Here is a 22,385-nt window from a genome sequence, read left to right on the forward strand (position 1 = left end):
TTACCTACTTTCACCTGTCCTCCTCCTCCAGGCAGAAAGAGCCACCCCCCAGCCACATTCCCACGATGATGGGTGATGAGCGTCTATGCCTCTAGCACATTCTCCCTGCATCCCTCTGAAGCTAACGCCGTGTGTCTGCCCCTCTTACTGGACTCTAGACTGCGGCCTTCCTGAGGACAGGCATCGTATCTGCTCTCGTGGCCAATCTCATCAGGGAAAAAGGTTCAATGAAACACCAGTCTAACCACCAAAACCACTGACAAGTCATTTATATCTTGTTTAACTCTGGCAAATAACGTTGAAGGAAAAATCCCACCTAACGATTCAGAGGATACGCATATGCTATCTCTCAACCCCATGACAGTCGTCCCCCAGATCTCTTCCCGCTCTCTCTAAATGCTCATGGAGAACCTAGCTTTGGTTGGGTCTTGCCTCTCTTGCCTCACAGCCTCTCCTCTTCTGAATCTTCACTATTTCTTAGGCCAGCAGTGTTCTGTCCCTTTCCATATGAACCCAGTCAGCTCCTATAGCTTCCTCAGTTTTGACTTTGCCTCTATATCCTACCAACATTACAATGTGCAGAAAAGAACTAGGTGTGGGTGTGGGGTGGGGTAAGGCTATGTCTACTAAAGGGTTTCTGTTTCCCTCATTACACCTGCCACTGTGTCCTCAGCTACTAAGTCAGAGCCCAGCACATGACAGGTGCTCCTGAGAGTTGACTTTTCTTCCCATTTTCCTTCCCTTTCTTTGGGGAAAAGCCCAAGCATGTCCAAAAGCTTCCACGAGTTGGTCCCAATACTCCTTCCCCTGTCTACCTCTCACTTCTCCCTAATAGAATTCTTGGCTTCAAACGAGTGGCCCCTGGGCTCCACGCATGTATTTTCTTTACTGTGCCCTCTTTTTGCTCCATGCTCCCTGCTGCTCAACACCTCTGCTGCTCCAAACCTTGCTCTCTTTCAGTCCAACTTTGCCTGAACTGCCGGCACCATCATGCCCCACCCTCGGTCCCTGGGCTCACTCCTTGAGGCCAACACCATTCTTCCTGTCTTGTGATGTTGCCATGGCTTTCTCACTAGTGGCTCAAAGTGATTTTCTGAGTTGTTTTATCGCTTCAACTGGACTGCAACGTTTTTTAAAAAACAGCAGAATGGATTTAATTGAACAGCAAGCTTAAATAATAAGAACCTCAAGAGCATTACTAGATCTCAACAAATCTTAGTTGTATAAGCTACATCTGACTTTTGAGAAGTTAATATGTGAAAAAATGTGTGTCTTCGGTGAAATACGGTGTTACTTCTATCCTACAGATGCACAGTGAGCTGTAACACTTTTCCAGGCCCACTGGCGGGCTTGCTGGGCCTTGAGCTCCCCAGACAGTTCTGCCTCCAGGTCTTCACAGTTGCTGCCCCTTTATCTGGCATGATCTTCCTGCCAGGCTTATTCCCTCTCCTTTAAGTCTTTGCTCAAATGTCACCTTCCTGTTTAGGCCTTCCTTCCCCCTATTTAACACTACAACACCTCCTCCCTGCTTTTCATTCTTTTACACTGATTTTTCTCCATAGCTTTCATCGCCAGCTGACATCACTTGTTTGTTGATGCTGGTGTACTTCCACTAGAATGTCAGCTCTAGGAGGGCAGGGATTTTTTGTTTGTGGCTTTTGTTCTCAGTGTCTAGAACAGGGCCTGACACATCACAGGAAGTCAGGAAGTATAGTTGAATGAATAGAGTTTGAGCTTCACCAGGTCAGGGACCGTGTTCTTGCTCACTACTCAGATCCCCGGTGCCTAACACAGTAACTGGCAAGCAGTGGGCCCTCAATAAATACTTACTGGCTGCGGAATGTGTGAGGCTCCGATGAACTAGGTAACTCGCTTCAGGCCATCGAACTTGGAAGGGGAAGAGCGAGGAGGCTAATTCTGCTGACTCAAGGGCCTTGTGTCCCACCAAATAGCGACTGTCTGTCCTATTTTCAGGAAGGGACTATTATGAAGACCTGGTCTTCCCAATGCTGAGTGCACAGCTTTGCCATAGTATGGCTGCAATAAATGTTTATAATGTGTTTTAAACCAGCGTGTTATTGTAACTAGTACACAGTCGCTTCAGTTCCTTAGGGGTAAAATGGGCAGGCAGGTGTCCGAGGGCCCGCAGAGAAGCAGTGAGCAAACAGCACAAAGCACAAGCCCCCATCTAAAGGGCTTCCAAAACCCAGGCTGAAGGGCTTTCTGGCCTCTTCAGCATTTTGACCATGACTATTTACCCCTCTTTTCCGGGCCAGAGGACCTCCCCTGCCCATCTCCCCTCCTCTAGCTGAGGGACTGGTGGGGAAATGTGAGAAGGGAAGCCTACCCCCACACCCCCTGTGCGGAGTCCGCGGCTCCGGAACCGCCGCGAGGGGTCCCCCTCCCTGGCCCGGGGCCCGGCGGGGCGCGCAGGAGCGGGGGGCGCGCCGTGGCTCCGCGCGGGGATGCGTGCGCGCGCCTGCCTCGCCTCCTTCGCCCGCTCGGGTGGCTACGTGCTTTCTTTGTCAATGAGGCGCCGCTCTGAGCTGCAGTAACACTCTCGGCCCGGGAGCCGGAGCCGAAGCTGGGGCCCGAACCCGAGCGAGCAAAGAGAGCTGGGTGGAGAGGCAGCAGCCGGCGGCGGGAGGGAGGGGTCCCGAGCGCGCCCCGCGGCCGCCCGGCCCCGCGGCTCGCTGCCTCGCCCCCTCAGTCTGAGGGAGGCCGCCCGGGGGTGGGGGCCCCAGGCGGCGCCCGTCCCACCCTCGCTGCCCGGGGCGCGCCGGCGCGCGGCGACAGGCACCGTGGCAACCCCGGCCCGCTCCCGCCGCGGCTCCATGCGGCCCCGGCCCCTGCACGCGTGAAGCCGCGGCTCGGCTGAGCCCGCCCCGGGCGCGGCAGCACGAGCCAGCAAGTCGCGCTGCCCGGCGCCCCCGCCCTCCGGCGCCCGGGCCGTGGCCGGAGATGCCCGGTAAGGACCGGGGCGCCGAGAGCTGGGCTCCCCGGCGCGGTGCGGAGCGAGGCAGCGGCCTGGATGTGTGAAGCGTCCCCATGGCTCGGCAGGAGGCGAAGCCCCAGGGCCCGAGGGAAGCTGGGCCGACGGCGCGGGGGCGCAGGGGCCGACTCCGGACGCGAGGGCTCGGCCGGGCCGGCTGGGGAGCAGCGCGCTGCCCCAGCGTGAGGGGCCCCCGGGCTGCCGCGTCCCAGGATGCTGCGTCGCCGCCCCTGCGGCCGCTGCCGCCGCTGCTGCTGGGACTCCTGCTGCTGGCGGCCTTCCCTGAGCACTGCCTGGCCGACCCGGGTAAGCACTTGGCTGCTGCTTTGAGCCAGCGGAGCTTTCTGGAGGAGCGAGGCCGCCCGTCGGGGCGGGCACCTGATCGGGTGGCGGTGGATGGAGAGGTCTTTGCAGCACCGGCGCTAGGGTTTTCTCCGCTCCTTGCTGCTTCAACAGCAGGCGAACTGTCGGAGATCTGTCTCCCGGGAAGGCACTGTTGGGCGGGGAACTAAAAAGAGGTGCATCCGCATCTCCGTTTTGGACAAGTTGCGGTTCCTTCCTAGTGGTCCCACAGGCACGCTTCATTTAGATAAAGACATGCTGTGTTTAGGACACCTTAAAAGGGATGTGTTTTAGTAGGACACATTTCAGGGTAGGGATGTCCACTATATTGTGGGCTGTCTGCTGGGTGCACTTTGATTTAACTGCATGCAGTGGCCCAGAGAGTTTTAGGCAATTCCCATGTCTTCTCAGATAGCATTTTCCTTTCTGTGTTGAGAGGAGATTCCTCTTCTTTTGGGATAGAGGTACCCAAAATAATTGCTTGCATCTTGCAAAGGGATCAAGTATATATAATCCACTGTTTGCAGGAGTTTAGTTAAAAATAACCATGCTTGGCTCTTAGACTCCCAAGAATCCTCAGGAAATAGATTTCTGTGATTTCTTGGACGATTTTGAGAAATCTGTTGTAACTGTTTGGGGGGGATTATTACGCGAATGTTCTTCAAAACTTATTGCGAGGTCAGCAATCGCCTTTGAAATAATGATTTCTGTGGCACTTGCAAAGGGCAGGCTTTTGTTTGTGATGAAATTCTGGGCTCTTGGTAGATTTAATTTATCAAGAAAAATAGCCTTCACTTCAGCTAATATGATCCTGTAGTTCTGTGGTTTTTAGCAAGGACTAATGAGAACTGCTTTTTTTCCCCCCAGTGTGCCCCTTCCCCCAAATTAGATTAAATTTCCTAATTATGAAGGAACTCACACTGTTTTAGATAAGAAAGTTTTGGGTTAAAAATATTTCCTGTCTTCAGCAGCTTAATTCACAACACATTTTCCTTTAATTCACTTAAAGGGTCACTGACTTGAGGTGTCAGTGTGGGCATGCTGCTGTCCAGGAATTGTCTATTGTGATTACAGCAGGTAGAAAGTTCAGTAATCTTTGGATGGGTGCCTGAGACCCAAGGGAAACCTCTGAAGAACTTTAGCCCCCAGTTTTTATGCCTCTAGCAGTTTTCAGTGACATGTATTTGGTATGATGGTTAAAAGGTAAGTTCTGACTCAAACACATGTAAATACCTTAGTATTCATTGGATCAGAAACACACTTTGTATTTTTATTTAAAATGAATCAGATCCTTAAAAGTTTTGTAAACAATTTATGAGATGCTGACTTTTGGGTGTTCTTCCTTTGAGTGCCAATAATAGATGTTCAACCATTTGTAATATGTGAAATTTAGATTTTATGTATTGATCCTATTCAGCCTGGTACATCAGATGCTTTTCTCTGATCAGCTTTGAATTTCTGATCTCTCTTCCGACTTTTGTGCATTGCCTGCTCTGAACCTTTGTGGCTTTTTCTTGGCTTTTCTTTCAGACCTGCCAGAGCCTGACTTAGGGGACTTCTGATCTGTATCTTTTGATTTTAGCCCTGGTGTCCTTTTTAGCCTTTTTTTCCTCTTAGTGTGGTGATCCTGGGGATGTCGAGGAAATCAAAGATGCTTTGATTAAAATGATGGTGAAAAAATCAGTAAGTCCTCTGTCTTTTCCCATCTCATTGGAGTGATTCGTTACTTCCTCTCTGCGTTTTGGGTGTCCTTTTTGCTGTCACCCTTGCTGACCAGTTCCGGGTGGTCCAGCTCACCTGTGGATCTGGAGTCTACCGCTGGGCTCCTCGGTTTCCTATGTGTTTGCCTCTGATTCAACTTCATACTTTGTTTCTCTCCCAGTGGTAGAGTTAAACGCTGGGCTCCCTGTCTTGCCTCCTGCCTGCTTTCACTTGGTCTCTGATTTCTGCCTGAGGCAGCTTCACTGCAGGGTGAGTGAGTGAGTCCTAGACCCAATGCACGGAGTCCCAGTGGGGTTTGTTGGGGAAGCAGTGGCAGGAGGGAGGCAGGAGAACAGATGACACTTTCCTGGGACCTTTGACTTTCAACAAACAACCTGGTTTTGAACTTTTTCTGTGCCGTGGCTGTGGCTTGGTGCTGCCACTCGCTGTGGAGTGAATGATGCCGAATTGCATGAGAAGCCAAACCTCTGATACTGATTAGAGCCTCCTGAAAGTGCTCGCTTGCTGCAGTCATGTCATTTGCCTTGTTGCTGTTCGTTGTTTTCTAAGCAAGGCTAGGCCAGACATTTGCCTTGGCTGAAGAATGGGTAACATAGCCCTGGTTTTGGACAGCGCTGTAGCGGTTGCTCAGGACCTCTGTGTCCTGGAGCCCCTGCTGTGATTCCTCTGCCTTAATATTCCTGAGGTATTGGGGTTCCTTCTTGAGGATGCTGTCTTAAGTGTCCTCAGCTGGACTTCTGCTCCTAACTTCCATCTCCAGGGAACCCTTGCTCCCAGGCAGTGACTTCTGCTCTGGATGTGGGAGACTGGTGTGGAAAGGAAGGAGCTTTACAGCAGCCAGCTCTGACACTATCCTCTTCTGCCCTCTGGGGCTCTGGGCAGATTGGTGAAGTTCAAATTTGACTTCCTGATCTTCTTAACTACTGATCTTCCATTTGGTTCATGTCAGTAAACATTTCCTAGTTGTCTTTTAGGTGCAGGTACAATGTCCATTCCTTTATGTGACCTCTCTGGGCCTCAGTTCTCTTGTCTGTAAAATGGGGGCAATAATAGCTCCAATCTCACTGGGTCATTGTGAAGATGAAATGAGTTTAATACAGCTAAAGTGTTTAAAACTGTGCTTGGTACATAGTAAGTACTTTGTTAATGCTCGTTCTTATAAAATGACAGAAGTTGACTGAACATTTACTCTGTCTAGGTGCTGTGCTGGGGCAGGGACTACAGAGATGAATAAGGGTAAGGCAGTTTATAGAAGCCCCTCATGAACTCTGATCCTGTGTGATCAGAGCTAATAAAATGAAGGAACAGTTAGTTCTGGAAGACCAGGGGCTTTGAAGGATGAGTAGGTGTTGGCAGGGTTGATGGTGGCATTTCAGGCAGAGGAGAAGTAAAGGGTTCTTTGTGGCCAGAGCACAGGGGGCTATAGAGCAGAGCACCCCGGCCTCTCTAACTGCCCCAGGCCTCCTCGAGTCCGCCTCACAGCCGCTCCACCCTGTTGGCCTTCCTCTGAAGAGTCCTCTGCTCTCCCACCAACCTGTAAATTCCTGATTTATCTTTGTTACCCTCTTGCCTGTTACAGTGCCCAGTACAGAGTAGACAACTTATTAAATTTTCAGCCTTCTTCTTTCACTCCTATTCCCTCAGTTTGGCTGATTCTGTTAAATGTTAGAATAATTATCTTATTTAGGTAATCCACAGCAAACTGTGAATGACTGCTTTATTCAGGGAATATATATGCATTATGAATGATGTCTCTAATTTAGCACCATATATGGGGGATAATTTTGACCTAGAATGTCTTTCTTGCCCCTCTCCAACCTTGTGCACATCATCCATGGGCGTCCCTTTCAAAACAGGTGCAATAGTTCATTTGTTCATTCGTTTATTCATTCAATGTATTTTGAGTACCTCAGCTTTCTGAGGTTACAATAATAAAGGAAAACAAGCTCCCATTCTCATGGCGATTAGGAACTAGCCCAGTGCTTTCCAGACTTTGCAATGCATGTGAATCACTTGATGATCCTGTTAATGTGCAGATTCTGCTTCAGGAGTTCTCGGGTAAGGCCTGAGGTTCTGCATTTCTAACAAGCACCAGAGTGATGCTGATGCTGATGGCTGGTTGACCGCACTTTAAGTAGCAAATGGAAATAAACAAATCAATATAGGTTGGATGATGGTGAGAAAAATAAATCAGAGTAAGAGGGTAGCAAGAGGCTGATGTCTGTGGGCATGTCGTCCTCATGCACATGCTTGGTTATCTAGAGTGATGAGGGGAGACCTCCATGATGAGATTACATTGAGTAGTCCCCTAAAGGTGGATGTCTGGGGAAAGATATTCAGGAAACTGCAAAGGCCATGAGGAGAGATTGTGTTTGGGAAGGTTGGGAAATAGCAGGGAGGCCATGTGGGGTTGAGTGAATAGGTGGAGAGTGGTAAGAAGTGATGCTGAGAAAGGAGCTGGGCCCAGATCATGTAGGACTGTTTTGGTAAAGTGAGGACTTGGTATTTTACTTTGAATAAGATTAAGCAAGAGATGACATGATCTGACTTCAGTTTTCAGTGAATGTCCCTGGTGATTGTGGGGACCAAAGTCTGTAAGGTCAAGGATAGAAGTGGGGAGACCAGGTAGGATGGCTTAGACAGTGGGAAGAAAAGGTTAGATTTTGGACATCTTTTGAAGATGGAGCTAATAGAATTTTCTGATGGATTAAAGGTGGGGTCAGAGAGAAAGAGAGGCCAAGGTTTTTGGCTTAAGCAACTGGGAGGATGAAGTTGCCATTAATTGAGTTGGAGAAGGTTGCAGGAGGCTCAGGATTGGGGTAAGAAATAAAGAGTTGGTTTGGGGAATGTTAAGCTTGAAATGTTTATTAAACATGTAAGTAGAGATGTCAGAGAGCCAGTTGAACAAAGTAGTCTGGAATTCCAGGCAGATATTGAGTCCAGAGATATAAATTTGGGAGCCATCAGCATGAAATTGGATAAGAAACTATAAAGAAGGGGAGAGATCCCAGTAATGAGCCCTGGGATTCTTCAGCATTCAGGGATTCAGGGAGAAGGGGGACCAACAAAAGAGACTATAGAAAACCAAACAGGGACTGGCAGTGGATGTTGGGTTTGGAGCTGTGGAGGCGTGTGGTGACCCTGAGGGTGAAAGGGACAGAAGTCTTACTACAGTGGGTTCAAGAAAGAAAGGAAGAAGAGAAACCAGAGACAGTAAAAAAGGCAACTCTTTTAACTTTTCTGTAAAGGAAAGCAGAATCACAGGGGAGGTGGGTCAGAAGAGGGTTAAGATGGGATATAACTACATTATATTTGTTCTTTCTCATTTTTTAACATTAATGATGTACAACAAGAGAGTTTGATTTGGTGGACTTTTTTTCCAGGTGTAGACAGTCTAGTAAAATATATTTGGGCCTTTTACTCTTAATATTAAGTATTAGTACTTCAAAGATACTTGCAAGATGACCCAAACCTTGCCTCCCCTTCCTTCCCCATCGGCACACAGAGTAAAGAAGAAGATTTTGGGAATAATAACACTGTACTTTTAATGTTGACATCAAACAAAAGTCAGATGTCCCCTCCCTGCCCCACACCCTTCCCTAAAACTGAACATCACTGTGGAAACACTAAAATTCTTCCGAGAGAACCTCTCAGAAGCCTACTTATCTCAAGTCTTAAATTACTAGAATATGAGAATATTCAGAATGAATGTGCATGTTCCCTTTTTCATTTTCATTAAGCGTTAAGCCCATATTGTGGTTTTCTTTCTTTCTTTCTTTTTTTTTTAAAAACAAACAACAACCCTACTCTTCTCCAGACAAAAATGAATAGTTGGAATGACCCTAAAACATTTTTGTTGCTTGACAACACATTACAGGGGATTTCTGAACACACAGAGGGACGCATTATTCTAGGTCACGGGATGGCTGCCTTGGATGGTGACTCCCTGTGGTGACTCCAGGACCAAAGGAGCAGCCAGCAATCTGGGGATTGGGAATGTCCGATATTGTAGCTGATGGGGTGGTGGCAAGTGAGTCACACTGATGTGGTATTTGCCAAGCACCTACCGTATATACATGCCAGGTCAAACTCTTCACTAAGTACTGGAGGTATATGGAGACCAAGCCAAGCCTGGCCCCTGCTGTCTAGCAGCCTGTAGCCCAGGACAAGAAACCCTTACTCAGTGGGTGGGTTGCAGGTTGGTAAAGTACCTCTGTGATTGGGTCAGGTGGGAGGTGTGGCAGGACAGAAAGTACCTGCCTCGCCCAAAGAAGCCGTTTCTGCCCAGCTGCAGCCTGCGAGGCAGTGAGGCTCAGGGTGCTGAAGTTCTGATTGCTCAAGAAAGACCAGATCTTTATTTCAAATCTTGTTTTCAAATGTCACCAATGAATTCAGAGTTTTGAAATGTCATGCTGAACAGAGAGCACACCCATGAGCCACCATTTTTCTTTTTTTAAGTCAAGTTTAATTAAGGTATAATTTACATACAGCAATTCACCCTTTTATGGTGCTCTGCGTGATGGGTTTTGACAGAGGTGTACACGCATGGGTCCACAACCGCAATCCAGGAAGAGACCATTTCTGTGCTCTCCAAAAATTCCCTCCTGCTCTTTTGCAGTCAGTGTTCTTCCTGCCAACCCCACACCCAGTCACTTACAAGCAGCAATCTATTCTCTCTCTGTATAATTTTGCCTTTAACTGCGGCTCATATAAATGGACTCATACAGTATGTAACGTTTTGTGTCTGGCTTCTTTCATTGAACATAATGCTTCTGAGAATCACATATATTATTGCACCTCTGGTCCTGTCCTCGTTATTGCCATGTCGCATTCCATTGCACTAGTTTGAGTATCCATTCACCAGTTGATAGGCATTTGGGTTGTTTCCAGTTTTTGGCAAAAGAGTCTTTGTGTGGGCAGTTTTCATTCTCTTGGGTAGATACCTGGGAGTGGGATTTCTGGATTAGATGTTAAGTATGTATTTAACCTTATAAGAAACTGCCAAATCCTTTTTCCAAAGTGGCCGTAAAATTCTGTATTCCTGTGTATGTGAGTTCTAGTTGCTCCTCTTTATCCTCACAGGCACTTGGTTTCATCAGTTTTTTAAATTTAAGTTTCAGCTATTCCAGTAGTTTTTTTTTTCCATAGTATTTCACTGTAATTTTAGCTTGCATTTCTCTAATTACTAATTCTGCTATGGTTGCATATCTTTGCATTTTTTACTTGCCATCTGTATCTCTACTTTGAAGCGTCTGTTGAAGTCTTTTGCCCATTTAAAAAATTGGATTGTTTTTCTTATTATTATTGGGTTTTGAGTTTTCTTTATGTATTCTGGATACAAGTCCTTTATCAGATATGGTGTTTTGTAAATATTTTCTCCCGTCTATGGCTTGTCTTTTCATTTTATCAACAGTGTTTTCCAAAGAACGGAAGTTTTAAATTTTGATTAGTACCAGTTTATCCACTTTTAAATTTAAGGTTTATTTTGTGTGTGTGTGTGTGTGTGTGTGTGTGTGTGTATTAGGTTAGAAATTTTGCCTCACCCAAGTTTACAAACATTTATTTCTTCTAGAAGTTTTATGGTTTTCGGTCTGTGGTCTGTCTTATGTTAATTTTTGTATATGGCACAGGGTAAGAGTTGAGGTTAATGTTTTTCTCATATGGATGTTTAATTGTTCCAACACCGTGTATTGAAAAGATTATTCCTGTTCCATTGGATTGCCTTGGTGGCGTACATTTGTGAGTTTATTTTTGGACTCTAGTCTATTTCACTGATCTACACTTCTCTCCTTATGCCAGGACAACATTGTCTTGATTTCTCTAGCTCAGAGTTTCTTAACCTTAGCACTATTGACATTTTTGGGTGGATAATTCTTTGTTGTGGGGGACTTTGCTATGCACTGAAGGATGTTTGCAGCATTCCTGGCCTCTGCTCAGTAGATACTAATAGCTACCCACTCCACCCCACAGTGTGTCAACCAAAATGTCTCCGGACATTGCTAATGCTCTGTTCAGAGTAAAGCTCCCCCCCGTTGAGCTCCGCTGCTCAAACTTTATAGTAAGTCTTGAAATTAGGTAGTATGAATCCTCTAAGTTTTTTCCTTCATTTTCAGAATCTTTTTGGATATTCTAGGGCTTATGCTTTTCCATATAGATCTTAGTAACTTCTTGTCAGTTTCTATAAAAAAAGTTTGCCAGAATTTTGTTTGGGATTTCATTGAATCTAGATTGATTGGAACAGATTGATATCTCAATAGTATTGAATTTTTTGATTCATGAACATATCTCTCCATTTATTTAGGTATTCTTTCTTTTCTTTCATCAATGTTTTAGTTTTCAGCATAAAAATTTTGCACATATGCATTTCATGTTTTTCAATGCTTTGGTAAATAGTACTTTAAAAATTTCTTTGTTGGTATATAGAAGTTTGACTTTAAAAATATTACCCTTGTATCATGTGACTTCTGAGCTTACTTTAGTTCTAGTAGCTTTTTATAGACTCTTTGGGATTTTTCTAAATAGAGAATCATGTTATCTATGAATAGACAGTTTTATTTCCTTATTTCAAATCTGTAAGCCATCTATATCTTTTTCTTATCTATTGCACTTGCTAGAACTTCAAGTTCATTGTTGAATAAGAATGGGGAGAGTAGACTTCCTTCCCTTGATCTCAGTCTTGGAGGAAAAACATTCAGTCTTTCACTATTAGTTATGATGTTAGCTGTAGTTTTGGTTGTTTTGTAGAGGCCCGTTATCAGGTTGACAATGTTCCCTTCTATTCCTAGTTTGCTGTGAATTTTTATCATGAATGAGTATGGAATTTTGTCAAATGCTTTCTCTCTCGAAATCATCGCAAGGTTTTCCTTTTTTAGTCCAGTTTTCTTTTTAGTCTGATTTTAGGATGTTGAACCAACCTTGTATTCCTGAGATAAACTCTAGCTTAGTCATGATGTATCTGATGTTCATCATGATGTTCCGGCTGGATCTAATTTTCTAATCTATTTGTTAGGAATTTTTTAAGTCTTATGTTCTTGAAGAATATTGATCTGTAGCTTTGCTTTCCTGAAATGTTTTGTCTGGTTTTGAAATAAGGATAATGCTAACCTATAAAATAGTAGGGGAGCGTTCTTTCTTCTGTTTTATTGAAGTGTGTAGATTTGGTATTATTTCTCCCTTTAGGCCTGTGGTCTTATAAATGAGATTCAAGATTCCTCAAGGATTTCTTTAGTAAAATAAAACATATCAGGGACTTCTAGTATGTTTTCTCATTCTCAAGGCAGCCAGAGGACACTTCTTAGACATTAGGACAGAGTTTGGTTTCAGGTCTAGAATGGCCTGGTGAGGGGAAATTGTGTTGGATGAGTTCAGGAAGTGGGTTACCCCTACCTGACTGTTTACTATTTATCAAGTCACATCACTTTTCAAGGTCTTAGTTTTCCCATCTATGAACAAAAGCCTCAAGATTCTCCCTTCTTCCCCCATTCTCCTGTGTGTGTGTTCATGAGCCCGGACAGAGGTTTTGGTGCATTTCTTACCTCTTCTTACATTAGTGCAAGCCCAGTGAAGGACTTTCACTCTCAAAAGAGGATTTTCCCATGTTTTTCTGTCATGGTTCCTACTTGAAGCCCAGATAAACATTGGCTTATTTTCACTCTTCACTGACTTTTAAAAATTGTGAAAGTAATATATACAGCACTTTATTACATGCAAATAATATACAGTGTATGCAGAAAAATGAAAAAGTCCCATTGGTGCCATTGCTGTTTCCTAGAGTTGTGTTGTCAAGCAAGTATGATGGGCCCTTCCAGGTCCTTTTTCATACAAATATTTATATACATGTCCTCACTTGGTTTTTGTTTCATTTTGTCTTGGGGAGGGGCTAATCAGGTTTATTTATTTATTTATTTATTTAATGGAGGTCCTGGGGATTGAACCCAGGACCTTGTGCATGCTAAGCATGTGTTCTACCACTCAAGCTATATCCTCTCCTCTCATTTATTTATTTATTTATTTATTTATTTATTTATTTATTTATTTATTTATTTTTACAAGATAAAAGGTATAATATTTAGTACCTCGGTCTTTTCACTTAACACTGTATGGTGGTCCTCTTTCTGTGAGAAGTAAACTTTGTCATAAGGGAATTTGGACTTCTCCCCAAAACATAGAAAATTCTTTATTATAAAAGAAAACAGTTTTAAAACCACAGATTGACTTAAAACCTACAGAGTTAAAATATCCTCCTTAGACCATTCTTCCTTTTTTCTCCACTCCTTGGCTTCCTTCCCTGGAAGCTACTTCCACACATGTTTAAGGAAAATCAGGGGCCCTTTTAAACACCAGATAGAATGGGGATAAATGCTGTGTTTGAACCATCCAGTACAGATGTAAATAAGGCCAGGGAGCTGCCTCGCTCTTTCGCCCAAGGTCATTGCTGTACCTACCATCTGTCCACTCAGGCAAGACTTTGCCTAATGCATCCTGACCACGAGAAGGGGATTTGATTTTTATTTTGACTTATATACATTAAATCTATTCTTGGCTTGAAAGAAAACCTCTTGACGTCAGAAGCACAAAATGGCTTTGGTATTTATGCAGTACCAGTAAATAGGGAGGTCTCGGGTATTTCTAACTTCCTTCGATGTGAAATATGGAAATATTCATTACATGGTGGAATGAAACCAGGACTCCCGGACCTGCCCCTCTGCTTCTGTCCCTGGTGATGAATGCTGCTTCTCTGTCACTTGTCTTTTTATTTACCAAACATCAAGAGCGAACCAAGGAAGCCTGAAGAAAAATGTGCCGTCTCGGAAGAAAATGTGCTGAAGTTAATAGTGCAGCTTTGAAGTCCTTGTTGAAAAGAGCTGAGCCAAAATATCTCTGACCCTACAGAGGTCATTATCGAATATGAATCTTTGTCTTGAAAAGAATAGGATGATCTAGATTATGGAAAGTTTTGGAATGGAATCAAGCTGGATGGAAGTGTATTAAAAAATCAGTGCCACAGACCTGTCTTTGGCAGCTTATTATCTTATTAAGGCTGGAGGTGAACACACAAACCAACCTGGAGAATCCTATGGAAACTAAAGCTTTTTTTTTTTTCCCCAGTGGGATGGAGAATGATTTGTCTCTAATCCAGCAATTAAAATGACATTCTCAACAAGTGTCTTCCCATTCTTATGACTAATGTAACATATTGACTTTTCCCTACGGGGATCCTCGTCCTCGTAGTTTGGTAGAGCACGCCACAGCGGTAGAAGTTTTCATTCTCTTTTCGTGTTTGACTTTCACATCACTCCTAAGAGAAGGTTGAGGAAGTAATTTGCTAAAGGTCACACAGTGGTCCAGGGATTTTTACATTATTCTGTGAGTCAGGGGACAGATTACCTAGTTACTCAACTAAAACTAGCTCAAGTATGGGGCCCCAGGCCACAGGGGAATCTTGTGTGACAGATTCAGAATGGGAATGAAATACAATGGGGCCATGTGGACGGTACAACTTACTTGATACAAATAATAGCTAACATTTTTGAGCATTTACCCCATGTCTCAGCTCATTTGATTTTCACTACAACCCTGTAAAGTAGATTCTATTACGACTCTCGGGTTTCAGGTGAGGCAACTGAGGACAGAGCAAGTTAACGGTAATGTATTCAGGGTCACACAGGTAAGTGTCAGAGGTAGGATTTGAACCCAGGAAGTTTGATTCCACAGCTCTCATCCTGCTTCGTTATGCTGCCTTCCCTGACAGTAAGAGGCTGAAGTTATTGGCTTTGGGTCTTGTGGACCCGGTGGCCTCATGGTTCTCTCTTTTCCTGCAGGCTGGGTCTGTCCATCTGCCTCTTTCTGCAGACTGGCTTTCTCTGCTTACCCACCGCTCTGGGTTCCCCCGTAACTAACCCTTACAAGGGGCATTGCTTGCTGTGGTGCTCACTACAGCCACAGTTGGCAAGACTTTTCCATTTAGGTGCCCATCCTGCAGTCTCTGCTGCAGGTCTGTGTTTCTCAGGAGGGAAAATCAGGCTTCCATAGTCTGGCCAATGGAGTAAGGAGTCTACTCCTCATCTGATCAGCAGAGGCCAGAGGCAAAGGGGCGCTTAGTTCAAAAATGACTTCCTGGGCTGACTGCCGTCCCCCTCCTCGCCCCCCACCGCAGCCCCGCTTCACCCATGGCCTTTGGTAGAGCACAGTTTTAAATGAGCTAGTGTGAATAGGGCAAACTTCCCCAAATTTGTCTTCTCCCTCATCACGGTAAAAACAGGCCCATGTGCTGGCTTTACGGGAAACTACGACAAGTGGCCTGATTTATAGGGTTGGCCAGTTTCCATGGAATAAATGCTGTCACCAGGGCTGATTTCAAGCTATTGGTGTGCAGTGGAGTTGGGAAGAGATGCACATAGTTGGCTGGGTGCCTAGATGATCCTATCCATCTACGGACTAGATGCAGGGCAGCTCACGCAGTAAGCGCAGGATGTCTCTGAGGAGTTTGAAGTCTAGGCTTCACGGGCTAACCAACTAGGTGGGCTTATAATTATGTAAAAAGGAAGAAAATGTCAAGGAAGAGAGGGTGGAAGTTAGATTTGGCTCATGCAGCCTAAAATAGCTTGAGATCCGTTGTCCTAAGTGTGTCATCTACTAGGCACTTGGAGATGCTTTTTAAAAAATTGCAACTTCCTTTGCTTGCAGTGTCTTGCTTGTGACATGTAATTAGCCCTTTCACTGATTTTAAGATGCTAGACCCCATTTTCTTGGAGGGGCATGGATCTGGCACCGAAAGATACGGTTTTTCCTTGCTTCCCAATGTTAGCACTTCTTTCCTATTTGCTGGCGTCATTAATGAACTCCTTTCTTCCATCTTCCAAACCCAGAGATGCCGAGTCCATGGGGTGGTGGCCTCTAATCTTTCAGCTGCATACACACTATTCATTTTGATTGGAGGCTTTTATTTATGACTGAAAGGCCATCTCTCAGTTCTTGTAATTATGCTGAAAGCCAAGACCGTCTGGTAACTACCACCTCTGACAGCATAGCAGACGCCGTCACAGGTCTCGAGGTCACAGATCTCCATCTGGGTGGCTCTTTCCTTTGCACATCTGGAGAGGGGACTGGGAGTCCTGGCTCGGGTGTACTCCTTACAGTTCCCCCATCTTTCCACCTGAGGTGGCTCAGTTGTTAACCCTGGCCATCCCTCACAATCGGTGGTGGTGACCCTGAGAGATGGAGTGAGGGGGTGTTGACAGCATAAATCTCTCCTCAGACTTGGAGTTCCAAGTGTCCTACTGATGGAAGGTCAGTGTCTTTACCTATAAAAATAGCACAATTAATTTATTCTTTTAATTTCCCTGGGGATGTAGCGAGGGGAAAATTTTACAAATTCTTTTATGTTTCATTGGAGATTTGCCCTAATTTGTGGATGTGTTGACTTCTAAATAAGGGGACTAACATTTATGAAACAGCTACTATTGTGTTAGCTACTGGATCAAGAGTTTTATATAATTTAATCCCCTGGTGACACAGAGATAGTTCTTGCCCATTTTGCTGGGAGGAAGCTAAGATTGAGAGAACATTTATGAACTTGACTTGCCTAAGGGCACTGTTGCTTGGCAGTGGTGAGGTTGGGATTTGAAACCAGATTTGACTACAATGTAAATGTATTTTCAACTATACTGTGCAGAGTGGGTAGCTGTATACCTACCACCGAGATGGTACTATGAACATTTTGCTGCTTTTGCTTTATTATATATCTCTTCTTCCTCTATCCATCTGTCCATTCATCTAATTTTTCGATGTATTCAAAGTAATTTGCAGACATCAGTGCTCTTCACCCCTAAGTATTTCATCATGCATGCCATTGATTAGAGTTCAGTATTTGTTTATGGCCTCCTTTTTTTTTTCTTCTGAGGTAGATTTTACATGCAGAGAAACACAGCAGTCCTAAGTATACATTCCCAAGTTTTGATGAACGCATGCATTTGTAACCCAAATCCCTGTTAGGATATTGAACATGACCATCACCCCAGGAAATAAGTTCCCTTTTGCCCCGCTCCAGACATACCTTTCGCTACTCATCACCCCTACCCCTCCCCAGGCATCACGGTTTGATTTTTTTTTTCCTACTGTGGTTTCGTTTTTATACCATACAGTCTTAAATAATGATACTTTTCTTTTAAAATTGACTTTTCCTTGTATGTATTAATTCAAGACAATATGTATTGAGCACCTGGTATGTGGCAGGTATGGTGCTGGGTGCCGGGGATACAGTGGGGAGGAAAAGACATTGGATCATGTGGAGAGAGACGTTAGTCAGCTCCTCACAGGAATACGTATATCACGACCAGTGGAGGTGAGTGCTGAAAGGGGAGCCCAGGGTGCTGGGGAAGACTTGGTGGGTGAGGTGGAGGATGGTCAGGGAAGGCTTTCCTGTAGAAGTGATGCTTGGGCCTATTTCATAAAGTTGAATAGGAGATAACCAGGCAGGGATATGGGGCAAAGGGAAAAGTGGACGCTGTCCTTTGCGATGGGAAGGCATGTGGTTTCTTCTGGGAGAAGGTGGGTGTGGTTGGTGGGCAGGAAGCTAGAGAGTGAGTGGTGGACTAGATGGGGCCAGATCACCCAGGAGAGAGGCTTTGGCTCTAGCCGCCATCTTCAGACCAATGGGAAGCCATTGCATGGTTTTAAGTAAAAGAATGACCTTGACATTCAGTTACCCAACAGTTGAGTTGGATGAAGAGACGACATGGACTGTATGCTCTGGAATCATAGCTAGAATTAAATATTGGCACGGAGCTTCCAGGTTTTAGGAGAACCCTAATTTGCATTGTGATCATATACACATCTTCAGATGCCTCAGAGGATCTTTCTCCCTTACTTGTACCCCCAGCCCCCAACCCGCCATCCCACTTGAGTCACGTATTGGCCGAGATGGGTTTACCGTGGTCACACTCAAAGCCCCAGTCTGTAATGGCTTAAAGTGCTGGAGTTTTACTTCTCACTCACATGAAGACCAAGTGAGTGTTCTTAATTGGCCAGGAGCTCTCCACCAAGCAGTGATTCAGGGACCCCGGATCCTTGCTTTGTGGTTTTGCCGTCTTCAGTCTGTGGCTTCCAAGGCTGCTGTGCTTGTCTGCACCCAGCAGACAGAAGGGGAAGGAGAAAGGAGGATGGGTTTGAAAGGGCGGTGCATCATTCAGCCCACACTTCATAGATTAGGGCTCTGTCACTCGGCCGGTCTACCTGCAGAGAGAGACTGGGAAGCATGGGCTGGACCTGAAAGAAAAGCTGCCAGGTTTGGTGAAGAGCCAACTGGTGACTGACCCAACTCATTTATTTTACCTCCTGGTCCCTTTAGGCATTTGAGTTTGTCTAAAAGCTGGTTTAACAGCTGCAGTCTTTGGAGACAAGGAAACCTCAGTTCAAATCACCATAATGTCAGTTTTGCCAGGATAGGGACTTAATTTGTTCGAGTCACTGCTGTGTACTCAGTGCCTGGCACTCTGGAGCTTCCTTTTACCTGTACTGATGAGGAAATTTAGTATATTTTCTTACTGGCTCACTGCTAGGGTAAAAATATCACCTGTTTTCAAGCTCTGTAGTTTGGGAAGACAAATGGTTGCTCCTTAAAGTAAGAGTTTCCTTTCTGTATGTAAAACATGTTTTGATGGTACTGTACTCAATTTACTTCAAATGGATCATGGTCAGCTGTCTTTTGTTTGTCAAAAAAATTAGTGTCACTTTTCAGTCACCTTGATGTCTGTTAGCAGAACACAGCGTGGAGGGCAGGAGATCTGATGGTTTTCCTCTGGTTTGTTTTTGATGGTGGTACATTTGAAGCAATTTGTTGTTGTGACCGACTTATTTGGGGGTAGGTTTGGGGCTAACTGGAAGGAATTGATTGTATTTTTCCCCCATAGAAATATAATTAAAGTCCTCTATATCTTGTTATCCCTGGCTCTGCATCTTTGCTAGTTATTATGGGACCATACAGGCTGAAGACCTCACCTAGAGCAATTGAAGGCAGTAACCCATCGTTCTGGGCATCAGGAATTATGGTTACCTTTGTGGGAAGGGAACCCTATTACCTGACCATCTGGCCACTGGAAACCCACCTTTCCGTTCATTGAAGGGGCTGCAGATGGTGCAGCAGCTTGGCTGTGACTCTCTGTTTCCCCAGACTCTACTTGAGTCTCTTTTGTCTGAAAACTATTCACAAGAAGATGGAAGAAGATAATAAAAACAGAGCCGTATAAACACGTAATCAAAAGAAATAGTTCATTAGGATATTTACAGAAGTATTGTGAGAAGAAAGCAGCGTGGATTGCACTGGTAGAGTTTCACATGAGTTGGGTTAATCCGAGGGAGGACCCTGAATGAGCATTGAAAGGAGGGGTTTGACTGGATAATTTCTAGTCACAGTGGGCATCTCAAGCCAAACCTAGAGCAGATGGGTGAGGTGGGGAAGGGGACTCTGTTAAACTCACTCATTCTTTTAGTTTCCTTTAATGTATCAATATTACTCTCTTTTTTCTTTTAGAAACTTCAAGCAATGAATTAACATTTGTTTTTAGGTCTTCCCCCCTTTTCCTGAATTTCATCACAGTTTTTAAAAAAGTTAAAACATCTTCCTCCTATTTAAAAACTAAATTGCAAGGCAGCCTTTTTTTTTTAAGGGCCAAATTTTTATTGTATTGAAAGTTGAGGGTATCTACAGGTTGAATTTAGTCCAATAAAGACAAAATTTAATTTCCTTATTGAATTGTTTGTACAGGAAACTCATAGAATCAGGAGTTCTTCAGCAATCACACCTCACACAATTCCCAAATTCCGCAGAACTGACAAGGCAAACTTGTAATAACAATAAAGGAAAGTTTGGAAAGGAGGAGAGATCACTTAGAGTCCCTCCACTCATGCCTCAGCGTGCAGATTTTTATCTGATTGGAGCATTCCGAGTTCCAATTTGGTGATGGGTTTTTAAATAGTAATGTCTGGCCCGCATTCTCTCTGCACCTGTGTTATTGGTCCTCACTGCTTTTCACCAGTCTGTGGTCAGATAAGTACAAGGACTAAAAGTGTAGAGACTTCACCTGAATGAAAAAAAGATGCAGCCTAGGATACTCTATCCAGCAAGGCTATCCTTTAGAATAGAAGAAGAGATAGAGAACTTCACAGACAAGCAAAAACTAAAAGAGTTTAGCAACACTAAACCCATGGTAAAAGAAATATTCACAGGTCTACTCTAAATAGAAATGAAGCAGGATGCTACAAAAATGAGAAACTTATAACTGGAAAAGAGATAACTGCCATGAATTACAAAAAGAATAAACACAAAATTGTAAAAGAAGACATCTAAATCATTAAGAGTGGGAGAAGAAAGCAAGGAAAGCCACTGTGGAAAACAGTATGGAGACTCCTCGAAAGACTAGGAATAGACTTACCATAGGACCCAGGAATTCCGCTCCTGGGCATATATCCAGAAGGAACCCTACTTCAGGATGACACCTGCACCCCAATGTTCATAGCAGCACTATTTACAATAGCCAAGACATGGAAGCAGCCTAGATGCCCATCAACAGATGACTGAATAAAGAAGATGTGGTATATTTATATGATGGAATACTATTCAGCCACAAAACCGGACAACATAATGCCATTTGCAGCAACATGGATGTTCCTGGAGAATGTCATTCAAAGTGAAGTAAGCCAGAAAGAGAAAGAAAAATACCATATGAGATCACTTATATGAGGAATCTAAAAAAAACAAACAAACAAAACATAAATGCAAAACAGAAACAGGCTCATAGACATAGAATACAAACTTGTGGTTGCCAAGGGGGTGGGGGGTGGGAAGGGACAGACTGGGATTTTAAAATGCAGAATAGATAAACAAGATTATATTGTATAGCACAGGGAAAAATATACAAGATCTTGTGGTAGCTCATAGCAAAAAAAAAAGTGACAATGAATATATACATGTTCATGTATGACTGAAAAATTGTGCTCTATACTAGAATTTGACACAACATTGTAAAATAACTATTACTCAATAAAAAAAATAAAAAATAAATGTGGAAGCAAAAAAAAAAGTGTAGAGACTTTACTAGCAACTAGACATGGTTGGGACGTTCAGGTGTATGTCGTCAGTGGACTGGTCCCGTAGAATGGGAACTAGACCAGTTTGGGTGGGATTGAACCCACACGGGGAGTCCCGGATGGCATAAGCAGTGGAGCCACGCATTGGTAGGAGATGGATTGGAAGGTAAAAACAAACAAACAAGCACTAGTCCTTTGCTGTGGCAGTGCTGCTTGCTGCTTGCTGCTGTGTTACCACTCACTCTTCTTCTGTTCATAGCCAGGTTAGAAGAAGAAGAAATCACCCGCCATGCCAGCAGTCTAGCACAGCTGTTCTCAGGACCGGTGTCTTTCCTGTCATCCCGTATGTGCGCGTGCGCCTTTTCCAGATATAATTGTAACCATAATCCGTCATGGTTTTCAAGTCCTTAGATTTAGGTTCATAGTTGCCATATTATGGTCAATTTTTGTCTTTCATCAATAGTCTGAGTTAAAGATTTAGCAATCAGTTCTGTGTCCTAATTGTCTTAAAAAAAAATTTCAGCTCCTTCAGTTAGTGTTTATATATCCTAAGAGTTTTGAGGGGGAAGAAGGGGGATAAAGTTTTCTTCTCTGTTTTAAATGTTGTTAGTTTCTTGTCATGCAGCCAAAGAACTGCTAGAAAACAATTCAAACGCCTTTACCTTTCCAGTATTCTATTCTCATTAATCCCAAGCGTTACAGGAGGTGTACTTTTTAATCCTCTGTTAGTTTTCTCTATTCAGATGAGGTACAGTTCTCTCAAGTCACCAAGCTTACCTGGTGGTTGAGACTCCAGGTGGTGAGCTGGCCATCTGGTGAAATGGACATCACCTCCTACAAATAGGCATCTCCCATGGTGGAATGCCATCCAGAGGGCCACCATTCCGAACCCCTCTGGCTCCGTCCACTGCCCACTGGCCATCTGTTCTCCCCGACCCCAGGGTTTATTTTGGCTTTGCATGCTGACATATGAGATCTCTTCTGAGTCACCTGTGCCCACCGTGGTCTTAATATTCATCTTTAAAATCTCTTCCTAAACCTTGGAAGTGGTTCCAGATTGTATTCACTCAGTTTTGTGAATTCAGAATGACAAAGATGAAGAAGCAAGGAGGACGTGGCCTTGATTTGGTCATAGGCTGTGACATCACATCTCCTCTTGTGCTTTATCTGCCTGTGGGCTCAGCTTTTTGGCTCACAGCATCGTAAAGCTGGCCCTTGCTGGAAGGAGCTAACCCTATTCATG

The 22,385-nt window shown here is 44.2% G+C and overlaps 1 protein-coding gene across 2 annotated transcripts in view; it reads left to right on the top strand.

The window, feature by feature from the left end:
* Positions 1–3,048: 3,048 nt before the first annotated feature.
* Positions 3,049–22,385, top strand: part of KIAA1549L (KIAA1549 like) — a 239,186-nt gene continuing 219,849 nt past the window's right edge. For both annotated transcript variants that reach the window (XM_072969762.1, XM_072969763.1), the window contains exon 1: positions 3,049–3,298. In XM_072969762.1, coding sequence (XP_072825863.1) covers positions 3,049–3,298 — 250 coding nt within the window. The remainder of the gene's footprint in view (positions 3,299–22,385) is intronic.

The sequence above is a fragment of the Vicugna pacos genome, chromosome 10, assembly GCF_048564905.1.
Source record: "Vicugna pacos chromosome 10, VicPac4, whole genome shotgun sequence".
Lineage (NCBI taxonomy): Eukaryota > Metazoa > Chordata > Mammalia > Artiodactyla > Camelidae > Vicugna > Vicugna pacos.